Source organism: Amyelois transitella, chromosome Z (genome assembly GCF_032362555.1).
Source record: "Amyelois transitella isolate CPQ chromosome Z, ilAmyTran1.1, whole genome shotgun sequence".
NCBI classification, from domain to species: domain Eukaryota; kingdom Metazoa; phylum Arthropoda; class Insecta; order Lepidoptera; family Pyralidae; genus Amyelois; species Amyelois transitella.
In genome coordinates, this window is record NC_083535.1 from 4,851,209 (window position 1) to 4,869,956 (window position 18,748).

The window sequence follows — 18,748 nt, forward strand, 5'->3', positions numbered from 1 at the left end:
GTATTTTTATGGAATTTGTATTTTTTTGTAATATTTTCTCGTTTTCAACTTATAATTAAGATAACTTTTATCACAGAATTACAAATACTCTTTATATTGTCTTTATATAAAATTCTTTGCATGTCATGATCTAAGGAAACTTATACCAAATAGAAGTTACTTTGGCGTGCAGATCGTAAAAGACGAACAAATACCCAAATAACTCAGGGTTCTCGTTTAAATAGGTAATGAGCCAGCATTCTTATTCGCCTTTATAAATGTTGGAGATATACTAAGGTAACCCCTGGGTAAAACGTATGGTTTGAATTACGAGTAGGTTACCTTTGCGCAAATTGGCATACAATGCATTGCTACCTTAATTTTGTAACTGTTTGAAATTCATAATTTGAAAATTTCTTTAAACGTACTTAGTATTACGTATCCAAATATAATATAAATACTTGTAAGTGTTAGGGCGGAATAAGTATAATAAGTGGTACAAGAGCTCGTGTTATTAACAAAAAATAATTGTAATCATGTGTAATAATCGAGTAAAGGTCGTTTGTTTATCATATTCCTGCTCAATCTCCTTAAAAAACCAAACATGCGTAACGAACCGTTAAAGACTTTTCCTGTTGATTTTCCCATTTACATCGCAGAATTTTCTGTCATTGATTGAATTGGAAGTAATGCCAGGAACGAGGTACAAAGAGGTGTATGTGTAGGTCCCCCTGCGCCAGCCAAGCCTTATCGTACATACTTGCCTGGAACTGGGTCAGAAAGATGTTACCCCTTCGGAGTCGCCGAAAACCCCCGAGGCCCTGAACAACTGTACACTATTCCTGGTAACCCCAGTCGATCCGCAAGTTCTTTGCTTCTGACTTACTTTGCTCGCTTGCTAACTGTGGTGCTAACAATATTCGCACGTTTTTTTTTTAAATTCTTATCAAAATAACAGACATTAAAAAACACGCGTTCGGTATCTCTTAATTGTTTGGTGTGAACAAACATAATTACTTCCAGTCTTTCTATGGGCATATCCTCTGTTAAAATTTACCAAACCACAGATTTATCCACTAACTGTATGAATTATCTCTCCGGATAATTATTTGATAATGGTTGAAACTTAAAATATTCTCTGCGTCAGATTTAAACGTTCGCTATAAGGGTTCATATATTTTCTATTGCATGCTTTGTATATGCAAATACTTTATACTCAAATAGCTTAACACAGTTTCTTTACTTATCAATTATGTTTCTTTTATTCATAAATTGTGCGATTCATAAACTGAGACTTCTGCGACACTGTTTTGTGTTTTTTAATACGTACCTATATATTTTTTCTGATATAAGAAAACACATAACACTGTTGTAGAAGAAGACCTTGATGTAACAAGTATGTATTATTCTTCACACCAGGTCACAATGCTGATGGCTACATGTCATCCCCTGAGCGTGCCTCCAGGGCACCCTATGAAGACCCGTATTACACGCAGTTCCTGGCTCCAGTTGCTCCTCGCCCCATTGCTGCAGCCATAGACGAAGAAGTGAGGTGAGACTACGATGACTAAAAAAATTGGTGGTGCTGCGTGAAGCTACTTGTTATTGTCATTACAAAACTGAGAACTTAAAAGTAGCATAGCAGAATACAAATCTGTTTGAGGACGTTTTAAAAGGTTACAAACAAAAGTATACCGTTGGAAAACCAAACCTTTCCTAAGCTTGGTTTATGGTCTAGTCTTGGGGTTACGAAGGTCAGACAGAAAGACCCTCGGTGTAAAATCAGAAACTTGTCAAATCACCTAGGTAAAGGAGCGAACCCCGGGCTCTCAACAACACAGCTAACGATTCGACATACTCTGATCACGGCTACAATTTACAGTCCTACCCACACGTCTCCTACTTTGATGCATTTATACAATTTTTTTTGCGATTGTTATGACACATTTGGGATGTTATGGATATGAAATTTCGGATACAAATTGAATACTGATATGAAATCATTTTGGATTATTAGTTATATTAGATATTAGATTAGAACATAAATAATGACAGATACATATTTACAGTAATTTTAATAATCCGAAACTTTTATGTAGGACTCGAATATGCTTTCGGATATTTTTTATATCGGATGATATCCGATAAATACGGTTGCCGAGGTCCCTGACATCCCTGTGTTAGGCATATTAGAAGAAATTAATACATTATTTAGCTATTTAAATTTCCAGGAAAACAAGTGTTTTAGGAAAATATGCATAAGTCAAAAATTTTGATAAGTTTTACATAGATCGCTGCGAACGCGTTTAAAAATATTATGAAATGTTAAAAATATTTTGTTACTTTTGTCACACGATCAAACGAGGGGATTAGACTTTTTTCGTTGTCACATTGTTAGGTATACTTAGTTACGGACACAATAACGAATATCTAATATATCTCTTTTTAATAACGCACAATAAACATATTTTTTAGAAATAATATATATATAATATACTTAAATCATTAACGGTGACGTCACAGTTCGTAACCGTTTTAGAGCGTTCGCAGCGGGTGCTGCTGCGTGCTATAACAATAATTATTTTATTTTCCATATGGTGTACCAAAATTTTCGTGGGAACAAAATCGCGGATATAATTTAATTTAAGATAATTTAATTTTTTTTCTGTGTAATTGTGTATTTTCTACCGTTCAACACGGATTGGAAACGCGGAATAACGAGATTTTGTTTTTACAAAATGTGGCTTATTTCAGTTATTTGTTATTCCATTACCCGGCACATAAGTTGCATGATAACGATGATGGTCTGCGCAGTTAACATATTCTGTTGCTACCTTCCTTTAGAGTAATTTTCAAAATACAGTTGATAGTCGATTTGGTCTCAAAATTCTTTTCCACTCGAAAGTTCCTATTCTTATTAAATATAATTAATATTTGAATTACCGTCGATTTTTTGTTTTTTTAAACTCTTAAGAAGTCAAAAGACTTTGTTTCTGTATTACCGTAGTAGAAACGGGTGAACGGAAGGTAGCTACACCAAGCTTACGCACTTTTAACAAAACCAGCTAATCACCATTGATACCTGTCAAGGCGCGCTGCGCATAGGTCAACTTATTTTCCGGGCACTGTAGTAATAAGCAATCAATAACACGGTTGTTCGCAGTGAGCCTATCATTGTTGAAGATGGTTACACTATTTACGGCGGAAATGCTCCGCGCCCTATGCCTAGACTTCCATACGACCCCAGGTAACCCTATCTCCGAATACCACAAACTGCTTTTGTTAAGTTTCATATATATTCTGTTTTTTTTTAATTAAACTATATTATTTTATTTTTGTTGACAATACCCGGCATATAAATTGAGCCAGAATTACGGCAGTGTCAGGTGTCGTATTTACCAGCTATTCGTCTCCCAAACCTCACCATGATTGACACCTACACTGCGCTTAGTTCAACTTACGGGCCGGGCACTGTATCTTTAGTCTAATGTAGCTGTGCGATATTGTGGCCACAATAACCTGTTTACGTAAGGAGGAAGCTCGGCGATATTGGCTAGCTGCGAATAGTTTGAGATGTACATTGTCTCCATTTGACGCTTTAAGTGCTCATTGGATTGTTTGTGTGACTGGAATTTTCTAGGCTGCCCCAAGACGACATGCAGCGTCTCCGTGTCGAGAAAATGGAAAGGCAGCTTGCTAATTTGACAGGGCTAGTGCAGAAAGCATTACAAGTGCCCGCTCCTGCCGCGCCGCCCGCGGTCACACCCAGACAAGAGTTCAACTATGCCGTCGCGAGACCGAACAACCAAGGTAATGTAGTTCATTACACGTTTCTGTAGAGTTAAATAATCGTTGTTATCTTCTCTATCCGTTTCATCTTTGTAATGACGCACACGAAAACAGGATCCGTTTCAAATTAAAATTCACTTTATCATGTACAATTTAAATTTTCTTCACCTGTGTAACCAGTGCAGGCTGAATATTAATCGTATTTGATCGATATGAGTAAAACTGTGTAATTAGATTAACAAGAATCATGATATAAGTTGCGTTGGATAAATCAAATTTGATTGAAGTGAATGTGTATAATCAACGTAAATTGTTCAATGTGATATTTTAATTTGAATTCATACCGGTCTTGTGTTCGTGCAAGCACATTACCATCAAAATTATTTTTCTGACGTTACCAAATTAAAATAAAAAATTGGCATAAAAATTATATATTCTTCTTATCTGTGGTAAATGTGAGCTTCTGTCTACGGCTTAAGATCTTAATGTGGCTTGCGTTTTCCTGCACTCAGATGCCGGAAGATTTGCCAGCTGCGAGCGACCTCCCAAATTAGGGAGGGACAAATTTCGTAAGTCGCGGCCCAAAATTTACTGATGTATTGCTAATGTCTATATTATCACGATAATATAAATAGTCAATATGTATTATAGCGAAAAGAAATCCATGGTATGGTTAAAAAGTAATATAATTTTTTTATCAATTTCTCTTCAATAAATAATTTCTAATTTCAAAATTACTTGTCTATATTAGCAAAAAAGCTTGTCTAAATATTAATATAAACTTGCTGTTACGGAGCTCTCATAGCAAAGCAATGAAACATATGATGAAATAAGAAAATTGAAATTTCTCTCGGGTTAATCTGTCAGACCAAACTCGAGGTCATTTGACGACACGGTCGCAACAAGTCGCGAAGAGAAACAAACCGCAAACATCGGGTGCCACCACATTCTATTACCAGCGAAATAATCACAAACGCTTCCGTACAACGCTATGTGAATCAGGGAAAGTACTACTTTCACTAATACTGCGAACGAAGTCTTTGCAAACAGTGATCATGCTAAATTAGGAACATTTTAAGGTGACGATGACATTCGCAATGCATTTCTTGGTTCATTTTCACGCCGGCTTGCTTATTTAAAAAGTGATCGATTGATTTTTCAGCTTTTTCTGGAAAATGCTACGTTATACTCCATTCATCGCCATATCCGTTAAATGCATTTGCCTTTATAATAGTTTCGTATTTGTGTGGATTTAATATTATTTCCCCAGTTTGCTGCAGCTGATTTGAGATCATGCTAGCAAGTGGCTTTAACATAGTCATATCTGAGTTCGATGACGACGCCATTGTAGTTTGGACTCGATCATTGTTTATTTTTACTCATGTCGAAGTCGTCTCCGTATTATAATTGGAATGATGTGCCTCAAAACACACATGTGAGATGATAATCTCTTGTGGGTGCCTTAGCAGTAAATGTGATGCTATATTCATTTTTGAAATCATCGACACATTTTATTTTATGGTCATCATCAAAAAAATATTTTTAATGATAGATATATTTATGTGCTTACGTTAAATACTTACACTTTTAAAATAGAATATACTCGTAGAAAAATGCGATCGTATTTGTTGTTTATTTATACGTACAATGAATAATTCTTTATCTACTTATATAGCAGTAGTTCTTTATTGTTTTTTTTTTAAACTACGTAGCTCAAGATAATGTAATGATCTTTGAGATGCATCATTCTGAAACTTGTGGCATTCGTCTTAACCTTTACATTTACTCTTCACATATTTTTTCACATACTCATGTTTTATTATATCACGTTTAACACTACACACTCAAAATTGTCCCAACCCCAAACACGTTTCTTGCTTGTATAAACAATTTGTACAAAAATTAAATTATCCCTTAGCTTTGCGTTGGCCTCTGTTAAGTCCATCACTGCCGTCAGTGATGGCGTACTATTGACACCAGATTTTTCTGTTTTCAGAGAAATCTGTGTCGTTTGAGAAGTCGGTCTCATTTTGCGATGACCCACCCGACTTGAATTCTCCCAAACAACACTCACCTCAACACTCAGGTAATTCATCATTTATAACCCCATTATTAATAAAGTAGTATCCCCCAAATAAACCTAATAATAACGATCTAAACTCGTGTAATGTCAAAAGAATATTTCCCAGAACAATTGGCAAAACAAAATGAAAACTATACATATTTTTATTTTGTATCACGTTCTGTCATTGTCATTTCATCTGTAAAAATCATCTTTTTGATACTACATGAATGACAGTGTAATAATTTATCGACGTTTAGAAGTTCCGTTATTATAGTTAGTCTCATTATTCTCATTAAGATAGTAGGTAGTTTGTGATGCCAATCCTTATGTTATTCTATACTCTAACAATCAAGTGATTAATGTCACTTAATTGTCGGAGATAGGACCCTTATTCTACATCTATCTCTTTAGTTACTCTAGTAGATAATATCATAACCATAACCATGATTCTTGTATTTGATTTCTTCCCGCTTTCTTCTTTGCATTTACAAGCCGATACCAAACCGACCAAACCGGCAATCAAATCATCAACATTGCCAAGGACTTCTTCGCAAGGTAACTCTTTGGTATCCATTTTGGTGTATCTTGGGCTGTGACCTATTTACTCAGCCTCTGCTTACAATTTGACTGTTTGTACAAGAATAACTAGTGACAAGCACCCTATTGCTTGCCATTACTTATTCATCTCTGTAGGAGCTTTTATATTTCAAGGAAACTGTTCTTTAACTGTGGAAAATGGTCTCTCAAGAATACTAACACATTGCTTTAATATATAAAGACAGGCTTGTTAACTGGCTGTTAGTTAAAACAATATTGGCAACAAAGATAATAATATCAATGTGACGATTACAGAACGCGATCGCCTGAAGCCGGCTCCTCCACCAAAGCCGGCCGGTCTAGTGGGTCAACAGACGATGGTGGCTCAAAGGACTTATACCATCACAGTTAATACAGATTTCTTCAACCAACTCCGCATTCTGCAAAAGCAGAGCCGCGATTTGAGGATCGAGGTTAGTTTTGTCATTATTACTGTAATTATGAATTTTAAGTGCTATTTTATCAATTTTATCATTGCAGTTAAGAAAAGATAACAAATTAAGGTTTAGAATTAATTAATAATTGCGTACACATGACAAAAAGCGAAATCTTCTTTGCGTTTGCGAATGTATTTCTGCGAATTGCCTGCATAAAATTTTGTGTAAAAATGTAATATTGCTATAAGGATATCCCTTTACTTAATCTTCAGACTCGTAATTTACGCCGCTCGACCTTGGCTCATGCCATCCAGATGAGGCAGCTCATGGCTGAGACCATCGTAAAAATCGGAGCCCTAGCTGCTAGTTTCTGCGAAGAAGACCCCGAATCGGTATGACTGCATATTAACATTAACCGGTCTTTTTTTGTTTGCCATGGCGAATCCGTAAGGGCTACTTACATTAAAAATAGTTTATTCACATCATATGTTTGTATGTACGCATTTTATATGACAGAATCAGATTGATCTTAGTATTGATCCAAAATAATTGTAAGTATCACCAAAATTTATCAATGAAAATAAAGTATTTTTTCTGTAAGTATAGCATAAAAAAATAACTTTATTTTAATTTAAGACACAATAGCATTATGTTTAATCAGAAAGCATTGTCATACTATTGAATTTTCAATACAACAGCAACAGCATTATGATTATAATAAACAATTACTTCCAGCAACTTACTCGTGAAGAGGAAATATATCGCCAAGACATGCTCTTGCTTGAGAATGATCTTTATGAGCTGGAGGCCACAGTGGAGCGCCTTCGCGGTCAAGCTGCCAACAGGTAATACACATAGGAGGCTTTCTCAGCATCAAGGAACCACTTGGGTGGTAATGAGGTTGTTAAAAAGTTGGCTGATCATGTAAAATAAGAAAACATTTAATCTTCAAATATCTCGGAATCTAGAATATGGCCCAGTGGTATCTTTTTGCTTGGAACGAGTAAACACACACACACAACCACACACAGCTAAAACACAAATAAAAAAGTTTTGGAAAAGCTTTATTGTGATCGTGTTGCTTATAGTAGTCAATAATCAAAGTCCTAGCATGTACATATCAAAGTCCTGACTGCACCTTGAAGTCCGCTTTAGACCATGTTGCTAAGAATGAGTAGTTTACATATCGGGATTTTGTTAACAGAGGAACCTAAAACAGCTTTTATCACAATATTGCGGTCTAAGTGAAAATGCTTGATCCTTTACTTGCCTTCACTAGTATTATTACTCGCCCCGACTATGTCTTTTCGCTTGCCGTGATCCCTGCATACTTCTGTCGCTTCATCCACTTTCATCTCTCTTCATGCAAGTTCATCGATTTAGTTCTCTTGATCTGACCTCTACTTTAGGAAGATCATTGTCAAATACACCATACCCTGTTGTAGGGAGACCCGCGTGAACATGGCTGATATAGAACGCATTGCTATGGTGCTTTCCAAGAGCAGCAAGACTGTGGCCGACTGGAAACTGAAGTTCCCCATTCTCCAGGAGACCATGAAACTGAAGCTGGCATCTGAAATGGAAAAGGTAAAAACTAAATGAATATTTGATAAGGCAGGAATATACTTCTTCGTTATAGTGAATAAAAGGCAAAGAATTCTACGATAAGATAAAACCGATGCAACGGCGTTTCTATCAGACTGCTAACCGTATTTCTAAGGTTTTGTTATAACACTTACAAAGGAGGATGGGCAATAACTGTTGACAAAATCCTTATGGATTGAACTATTTATGAAGATTTAACGCAGACCTGCTTTTATGTATAACAAGCGGCGCTCGGGGTCTTCTTTCCGGTGGGAATTTAAAAATAAATGTATTCCATATGTTCATTTTCTTCTTTTATATTCTATATTTAAAGAAAATCGTACACCCGTATCCGTACAAACTTTCGCATTTATAATCCTACTACTATTATAAAGGCGAAAGTTTGTATGGATGTTTGTTACTCTTTCACGCAAAAACTACTGAACCGATTACCATGAAATTTGGTATGTAGGTAGCTGAAGACCCAGAATAACACATAGGCTACTTTTTATCCCAGAGTTCCCGCGGGATTGATAGGGTTTCCATGCGGACGAAGTCGCGGGCGGCCTCTAGTTCATTCATATAAATACATCTATATCGCTTGCGGGGTAGACAGAGCCAGCAGTCTTGAAAGACTGATTTTAGTAGGCTTTCCTTTTTAAATAAAATCTGAGCCAATAAATAACGTCACTCTATATTATAGGTAAGGTTTATTTCCATTTGGCATTTCCAGGTGGTTCGCAAAGAGAAGATGCTAGAAGAGGAGCCAGAACGGCTGGAGCTGGCCTTGCGCCGTTGTAAGAAATTAACCGGGACTTTGGTCACGCTGAAAAGGTACAAGATGGGTGTCTGTTCTTTCATACAAAAGAACAGGAACCCATTAAATATTTGTAGCAAATCACACCCATATTTGCTACGATGTACTTACGGAGCGTTGCATAATCGTGATGAGTTCAGATATTTAGGTACCACAAATTTTTGGTAACTATTTAACGGTGTCGTTATCTTTTGTTATGGGTCTTATTTTTTTTTTCGTACTTATTGTGGTTATAATTTTAATATGGGTAAGCTTTTGCGTGGCCCACACAAAAGCTTAATCATAGGTACCAAAAATTTTCGTTCCAATTTAACAGCGTCTTTTCTTTTTTTAGTTTTAATGTGTTCTCATTGTACCTTCTCACGAAAACTTTGGTACACATTTTAGATTTTAATGCGTCTAACCTACTCCCGTTAAATTATCTACCTAAATACAATGTTTACAAAGGTTTCTTCTGAATTTGGTGACAGGTTGGCCTGCGTGCAGGAGCAAAGACTGCCTATTGTAGACGGTCGCACGTCTCCCACTTCGTCGCAGAGCTCGACATTCACTGCGGGCCCTTCCTCGGAGGAGTTCACTTCTGAAAGTGCCTGCAACCAAGTGCAGGCCAATAAGGTAACAAATTTATATATTACGCCTAAAGTATTTTAGATCGATATACACTTTTGCGAATATTTAAATAACCACTTAAAGATATGTATTTTTTACATTACATTAAGCAACCACATTTTTTTACTTGAAATGTAAAATTAAAAATGTCAATACATATCTTTCTGGGGGAAAAGTTTAGGAAGAAAGTACTTAATACTTTTTTTTCCATTTTTGAACGTTGCAACATGTTCTTATCAGAGACCTAATCAATTTTGCTATTTATGGAGTAAGTTATTTAATTTTAACTATTTTCTTCCTTGTCTCTATTTGATCATAATTAACATGCAATGAAATATCTAATAGTTATGACCCATTTACTTACAGATAACCTCACACTATGGTTTTAGGAATCTTTAGGAATGTACCTAATATTATTATATTCGCTTAACAATTGCAGGTTTGCCAAAGGTTTAAAATTTGCATTTTTTTCCAACACTATGAAACTAACATTTTATAGTAAGAGTAGTATCTTATCAATAATTTGCTCCCCTTATCACCCCAGCTTATTGGGTAGTGCCATGCCATGCCTACAAGATAGCACAGACTTCGCCTTCCTTACGTTTATGCATGCGGCCCATTTTTCTTTTAATCTCACTTTTCACATCAGCATGCAGTTTATAAGGTATCATAGGCATTTAACGCCCGCTTAATTTCAATTCAATATATTATTGAATAAAATGATTGGATTAAAAAACTGTTTAGAAAAATAGTTTTATTGTCAAAAAAAGAATACAAAAAACTAACACATATATGTTATCAGTCATATAAGATTATGAAAACAAAGACTTTCTGAATAGCCTGTCATTGGCGTTACTGAACATACAGTTTTTAGTAACGCCCATATATTTATTTACGTAATATCTTAATAAACACATATATTTCGACTTAGAGCCGTACAAAACTTAAAAGTATATTATATTATCTTTTTTTAGATAGCATCATAATTATCATTATATGAACTACAAATACTAAAATATTATAATTTTATAACACTTTCAAACATCTCGTAATTTCTACTTAATCATCTATAACAAAAATATTTCACTTTTAACATGTTCTATAACAATAGAAGATCAATTTTTAAAGGATTTTAATAAAAAATCAGATTATTATTAAAATGCCTATTGGGCGCTATTCACCGTAGGTGGCTAATGACGCCCCAAAACAGTACGTCAATTAACGCCCTGAAATGAAGTAAATTAATATTATAGCTTAAACATAAATGAGATCAGTAATCAACTTATATATCCTACGGACTATTCAGAGTATCAGTAATCAGTCCCGGATCTGTTAAAAGCAAATCATTATGAAATAAAACACATCGATTTTCGCCTTGTATAAATACGCCCACTTAGGATAATAGCGCCCATACAGGCTATTGACGCCCAAACCTCACGTCACGGGGCGTTATTACCCGAATAGCACCTTGTACCTAGTTCTCATATTTTCACACATAATTACAAACAAATCAATCAAATTGTCAATGAAATATGAATAAAGATATCTAAATAGAACGCTTATCACAAAATTAGACATGTAAATTACAGAAAATGAATTAAAACTTACGGATTTGTCGGAGTATTTTTTATAAGAACAGCGTGCACTGCCGGCGTCCTTCAAGTTCGGTTCACAATTGAGCGACCGATGGCCTTAGCGGCGCCGCGTCGCGTCCGCGCGTTCCTATTGGTTTATTCTATGTGTGCATGAAGTATAACGTAACTCGTGCGGCATTATCTCCGATTTTTAGCATTCGGGCGTTTTTACACATTGGGCGTTAAATGCCATACCTACCTTATATTTTTTTTTTGTTTTATCTTTTATCTAACATGTCTCTCCTGTTCGTTTTTATCACAAAAAATGATGCTTATTTATAAATTTAGTATATTATTTTTTTACCCTTTTGTGATAGAAAATGGTCCAATTTGCATTATTGGAATGACTTGATGTATTTAGTATGTCCTATGTATTCTGGATGTTATCACGAATTCGGCCTCAAAATTTAAAGTGTACTCACGAAATGCGTCAGACGTTTCGTCATTACGCTAAACCACGAAATTGGCATACGATATCAAAATTTATTCCTCTACTTTCATCACGCTCTGTCAAAATTGTGATCTCACAACAATTTTATTATCTGGGCGGAGACCCAATATTCTAGATTCTAAGCTATGGATAGCTATATGGATATCTTATAAAAAATTTAAAAAAAAAGTGATATAAAAAAAAACTGTTTATTCTTATATTCAAGCATCACGCATACTACCAATTGCATTATGAAGAAATTGGATACAGTAAACAGAAGAAATATTGGTTTATGCATCTTAGTATAGATAACATTAATAAGCATCCATGTAGCTGTTAGTTTCCCTAATACAAATAAATAAATAAATAAACGGCGTACGCGGCACCGCCAAGAAATTTTGAAAGTCTTTTTTAAGCGAATGCTTACATCATGGTAACTGTCTGCGTGCCCAATTTCAGTCCAATCGTTCGAGTAGTTCGGGCTGTGCGTTAATAGGTCGTTAGTCAATTAATCTTTACATTTTATTTATTATCTTTATAGATGATTAGTAAATTATGTTTCGAGACAGAGTGTGATGATAACCCAAAACAGAATACAACAATTACAATTCTTTGCACATATCCTTGCAACCAAACGCACTCTCCGTCAACGTTGCATTTTTTAATCCTTGCTTCAGGAAAATAATGCCAATTTTAATAACATTTCAATCATATAAGACTACATTAGTTCGAACCTGCCACCGTCACTCATGCAGACTTATACCATCCCCAATTTATTGTGTGACACTTCAGTTTGTGCGTCTAGGTATGTAGGTAATAACGATGCAGAAATATTTTTATGGTATTCGATAAGAGCCCCTGTACCACCCGTCACCTAATCGCAGATACAGATCAGATGTTATCTTTTATTGTGTCAAGGACCAAATATGACTGGTCTCGTGTCCAATAACTGTTCGAAACTGTTATAATACTGTATAACGTTGTGTCATTTAATCGAATGTTTTAACGATGGATTTCATGGTGTTTTTTCCGTGATGGTCCCGTCAGTTCGCCTGGAGACACCACCAATACTTCAAAGAAGCTATTGTTATTAACGAGTAATAAATCTCTTCGTTATATATCCATTATTATTATTATTATTCATTAACTACGTTTATAATAATTTATTTTATATTTTTTCACATCCGTATTTTACTTTTCATTATATTCTTTACTTTCGATATATTCTCATATCTTATGTAAAATAACACAGTTTTTGCTATTTTATGTAGGCATGTTGATGCACTAAGTACACGATGCTTCAGCAATATTGTAAAGCAAATTTGCCTTTGAAACATTGGAGAAACTTACAAAATTTTTGCCTATTTTTTCCAGTTCAGACAGTATTGAAAGAATCGGTACGCATGCTTACATATTTTACAATATTTATATTTGGAATATGTCGAACTACCTCGTTAATTAATTATTGTGGGTGTGGAAACGGCCTGATATTGTAGCTTGTCTCACCTTCCATAACCTGGTCGGAGATACGGCCCAGGCATCTTGATGAATACCTACCCAATAAAGTGTAACGTGTGACTTGCAATAAAGGATCTATAGACAAGCGCTGTAGGCACGCGGCCGGCTACTGTGGCCGTTTCCACAAACATGCCGTAGATACATCAGTAGGCCAAATGCCCAACTTTCAACTGACATTTAGAATAATTTTATTCTCTTTTATTCGCCGTATTTATCGTTTTTTGTATGATTTAAACTTTTTTTCAGTTGAAAGTTGTAGTGCGAATTAAAACGATTATAATTATAGTTTAACTAATAATAACAAATAAATTTCACTTACATATACAACCAATAAATTAAACGTTAAAAACTAATTAGGCCTACCAGTAAAATTATGTTGTGGTTAACTGTCGTCAGAATTCTGTTAGGTTTGATTATGCACGTTGCATGATTGAACTTTAGAATTTTATCATCAAGTAGAATGGTCATACTTGAGATAGTTAAATAACATTCTGAGTTTAGTTTCATAAAAATCCAGCAGGGTTGTTAACTGCCAATTTTATTGTATCGATCAATAATAATTCTCTGACTACATAATCACTTGGAATTAATTACGTTATTGAAATGATGATGTGTTCATCAAAGAATTGTTCGTTGTTGGATTTTTAGTTGATTGGCTTCCAGCTTACTTTAAATAAAACCAAAGTACGATGAAAATAGGCCTTTTACAAACTTTTGACTAATACGCATGTTTTATGAAATAGTTGCTTTAATAATAGTTTGTGCATCTGGCTGTTTATATTTTGTTGCAGCGCGCTCTCGATAACTGCCGCAGCTCACCTAGATCTTCTGAAATGAATGACATGCCTTAAACACTTCACTTCTGCTTCTTGGTACTTTACTTACACCTTCTTCAAATTCCTCACCTCCGTGGTCGTTCGCGAGTTAACCTTCTTTCCTTATCTCTACAACGAACGACGCTTCCACACGTTCTCGTTGGACTATTACGAATATTAGTAAAGACTGCGGTACCTTTGGCCCCCAACCCAATTGGCTGTAAATTTAGAACCAAACCGTTAATCCACGCACCGGAGCACAGGTAATTCCTTTTCAAAATTTCTACTCGCTTTCATCATTGTTATTATAATTATAATCTAAAATAAACTTGCACAAAGTACTGACAGCGAAAAATCTGATAATTTATTGTAGAATAGCAGTTCACTTGAGCTTTTAGTCTAGTAATAATGTAATTGTTGACAAATTTTTAAAATTAGCTTTCTTTATCTACGTAGACGATTGTTAACTTAAGTCATGTAAACAAACACGTATTAAAATTTTTGACTAATGGCAAAATCATCACAATTGTTAAGAGTGAAGTTCCTTTTTAACATTTTTATGCATTAATCGGTCACGGAATTCCAGTCGTTACGCTAAATCTTTAAATCACATCCACCTCTATCTATGTATTTATATTGTGTATCTTTTATTATTTGTTCTCTTCGCCTGTTCGCCCTGTCCGTACTGACTACCATTACTGCCACCCATAGGCCGCTCGACTACACTTCCTTTTCATTTTTTATCGTCGAATTAATCAATCATTAAATCTAAATAATGCATGTAAATGTTTTCAAAACAATTCAATATCATATCATGAAGGGATGAATGTTATTCGGCGATAAAAAAGGGAGGCAATCGCCTTTTGTTTCTATTTTACTTATTTGTTATGAGTGTGGTCGCATTCAGTCCATTATAGCTATAAATAATTGTGAATATGTTTTTAATGGTTACTTTTTCTTGAATGATTGTTTCTAAATGTTTTTCGAATCTGTGTTCGTTCGAATGTTGTGGAAAGCGCGGTTCCAAGACATAACACGTGGCGAACATGCCGCTTGCAACCGCGCTCTGTCTGTTGGAGATTGCCGGCCAGAGCTAGACGTGACGGAATGGTGCGCAGGGGGCCGGCTGCAACGGGCGAGCGGCCCGCGGACCAGCGGAGCTGCGGCCAGAGAACGCCCTCGACGCGCTACTAGACGAGCTGCAGACCTTCGCCAAGCCGGCCGAGCGCGCCGCCGCCCGCGAGCCCCCGCTGCGGCGGCTGCACTCCTACCCCAGCGGCTCCGACACGGACGCGTCCCCGCCCGTGCGCGCCCGCGGCCAGCACCCGCCCAAGCCGCCGATCCCTGAACGCCACCCGGAGCTGCTGGCGTTGGCTGCGCGTCGCGCCCCACCCCCGCCGCCGCCTCGCACCACTTCCCGATCCCCTCTCGCGTCGCCAACGTCCCCGTCCTCTCCGCCTCGCATCGACTTTGATCCCAACGACCCGAACGACGACAAGGCCGCATCTCGGCAATCCGTGCTCGAGCAGCGGCACCAAGAACTGCTGAAGAAACAGAAGGCCCTCCAGGAACAGTACGCGCGGCTGCAGATGATCCAGCGGAGCGGTCCCACCCTCCCGACGTCCGCCCAGCCTGACTTGAAAAAAACCGGCAGCGAGTCCAATTTGCTCACGAAAATGAACCTCAACTTAGCCACGCCTGCCATTTCGGGCAGTATGACGCACCTAGCCGGTGAAGGAGAACGCAACAAAAGCGTGGATGCTGCGACGGACAGCAAGCTGGAGGGCAGCGCGACTACCAACAAAGTTTACGAGACTGATATACTGTGACCTTGTAGTCGTTGCTTCATTGTATCTGTGTAACTATTAAACGTAATTATGTTATTTAAAGTAACTCTTATCTTTATGAATTACGTCTATTCTATTAAGGGATATCTTTGTCCTAATAAATATGTTTCAATTGTAATTTAATAACGTTTGGAGGCGCCTGCCCGCCGTTTCGACGACTATGTATTGCATTATGTATATAAAATGTCAAGGTTCTTAATTTAGTTAGTTTATTAAGATGTACAATAATTTCTAAATTAATTACGCATTATGCGTTTGTGTTCATCAAAACTTTAATAATATGTTTAATAATATGATCTTACTGTGTTGCTATCTCCAAATATCCCAATGATCGAACGCTGAACAATGAACATATTCATTCACCCTTTATTACTCGTCATAAAATTATACGGATTAACATTTTAAGTGTTGTATTATCGTCAAAGAACAACAGAAAATCCAAAAAAAAAATGTAGTAGAATTAATATAAACTACAATGAATGTTTTTTCTCTTAAAAAAAAAAAGTTTAAATGACAGACTTATTATAAGACCATTAAATAGGCTCTGGTCAACTCTTCACTGTATATATATTCACTAAACTTAGGTCTCCTATCCTATCTGCTAGACACTAATGTTTCTACTATACCCATTTATACTATCCTATTACTATATAGTGTCTGTAAAGTGCCAAAGTGTTTTTCCCAATGAAAATTCTGACAACGATTTCGCAACTTTTGGCGCACTGAATGCAAAACAAAAAGAAATTAAATTTCTCTAGAGCTCCATAAATACAACGAAATTATGTTGTATCTTTCAAACCTTCGGTACTTCTAGACTATTTAATATTTTTGACGGCTGGACAAAAGTTTAAAAATTGATTGAATCGACTGTGATAAGAAGTTACCTAGTAAAAGGATAAGAATTCAATTCTTCTATCTTGTGCTTCTTATTCTATTTTAATTTTCCGACTTTACAATTTAAAATAATCAGACTACTAACACAATACTTCATACTTTTAATATAAATATTTGACGGCTTTGAATCAAGGAAAAAAAAAACTGATAAGTATATAAATTGACAGCCACTTTTCTGAAAATATATTATTGTAATACTCGCACGTGAATACCGTCAATAATATTAGCATAGTTAAATCATACATTACACTAATAAAGATAACTACAATCAAAGGTCGGAAATAAAGTTTTTTCGTATTTTATATGAATATACAATGTGATTGGATATTTTACAAAATTATTTACTCAAAATTTATAACAAATTACACCTATGTTCAATATTCATTTTTAGTTTTACAAGCAGTACAAAATGTTAAATAAATCTCAGCAGTCAACAATTTCAGTTGTACGTAAATAAGAACGAAATATCGTTATTATGAACTAAATATATTTTGTTATGAAAAAGAGAATACGAGGAAACTTTTGGACCCGACCAAATTAAGTAACGAGTGATATTGTTGTATAAAAGTAAATGTGTTAAAATATTCTTATTTTTAGATCAAGATATTATATTAGAAAAAAAATGGTTAGAATCTAGTACTAGGTAGCAATAGTATATCAATATCTGTTTTAACAACTAAATGTTTGCGCTTTTTCAATGTTCGTTGCAAGTGACACATCATTTTATACATTAATGCACCAAAATTTGTAAGCACTTAGATCCTAATTTTAAAGAGGGGATATAAACTAAAATGAAATAGGATCCTGTTAAGAGATGAGGAAAATAAGACAGTAATGCTTATTATATTGATTTCTTTCATTAAATGTATAACCTAGCATTGATGTATAATAAAATAAAAAATATATTTTCACACGAGATAAATGTGTAATATTCATTCATCGATGTAGCAAGGCCACTACAGGCCTATAATTCACTTAGTATTCGGCGTATGCCTGTTAACCACATTTATAATAACTTTAAGGAATTGTAACAGTATGTTTACAAGTAAACATTCCTTTTTATCCTTTATTATAGCAGATTTTTTGAAAATTTTACTGTCTTTGCAAAATATAAATTTTCCGAAATAATTTGACGGAATCGTGCCAAACGCTTTAAGTATGTTTTTGTAATATCATAAGATATTGATAATTTCTTTTCTATGCGCTTTTTTTTATAAAATCATTTATAATAAATTTTTAAGTAAACTATATAAATTTACTGTTAAAATGATTTGTTCGTAGATGATGGTTTATAGCTTATACCTATATTTTGTTGTTAATTTAATATACCTTTGTTATGACGATAACTGTTTAGTTGTAATATTTCATGTTTATTGAATAGTTTTAACTGGAATAGCTTCAAAATATTTTACCTAATTGTGAATAAATATATACACGTCATCACACGTGTTTCTTTTAAAGTCACAATAATCAGTGAACATAGAATTCTTGGTTACACTCTCAGTTATTGCCGAACCCCTAACACACGAGACACCAAAACTACTAGACCTCTCTAATGTATCCTTCATGTCATTACATGAAACTGATTGTAAATAATCTCTACACCGAGCTTTCTCGTAGCTCGGTGTAGTACTATATTGGAGTGGAGTTGTACCTTTCCTTTACCCACCCAGTAAGATATTCAAATCCTGCCGTATTCAAGTATTCAGAATGGTGTAATTTTTGCTCTTACGATGTCCAAAAACGTTTTAAGAAAACTGGCATATACAGTCAACTGGATTTGTAATGTAGCC

The 18,748-nt window shown here is 35.4% G+C and overlaps 1 protein-coding gene across 13 annotated transcripts in view; it reads left to right on the plus strand.

Annotated features, from left to right (window-relative positions):
* Positions 1–17,170, plus strand: part of LOC106133912 (coiled-coil domain-containing protein AGAP005037) — a 144,118-nt gene extending 126,948 nt beyond the window's left edge. For 7 of the 13 annotated variants that reach the window (XM_060953570.1, XM_060953575.1, XM_060953571.1 and 4 more), the window contains 12 exons: positions 1,399–1,531; positions 3,143–3,226; positions 3,620–3,789; positions 5,765–5,854; positions 6,326–6,388; positions 6,686–6,843; positions 7,080–7,199; positions 7,543–7,652; positions 8,253–8,394; positions 9,125–9,225; positions 9,679–9,823; positions 15,333–17,170. In XM_060953570.1, coding sequence (XP_060809553.1) covers positions 1,399–1,531; positions 3,143–3,226; positions 3,620–3,789; positions 5,765–5,854; positions 6,326–6,388; positions 6,686–6,843; positions 7,080–7,199; positions 7,543–7,652; positions 8,253–8,394; positions 9,125–9,225; positions 9,679–9,823; positions 15,333–16,043 — 2,027 coding nt within the window. In that variant the 3' untranslated portion in view covers positions 16,044–17,170. Of the gene's footprint in view, positions 1–1,398; positions 1,532–3,142; positions 3,227–3,619; positions 3,790–5,764; positions 5,855–6,325; positions 6,389–6,685; positions 6,844–7,079; positions 7,200–7,542; positions 7,653–8,252; positions 8,395–9,124; positions 9,226–9,678; positions 9,824–14,190 lie in introns of all 13 variants that reach the window. The other 6 variants (XR_001228582.2, XR_001228583.2, XM_013333775.2 and 3 more) reach the window with 6 other exon arrangements.
* Positions 17,171–18,748: the final 1,578 nt, after the last annotated feature.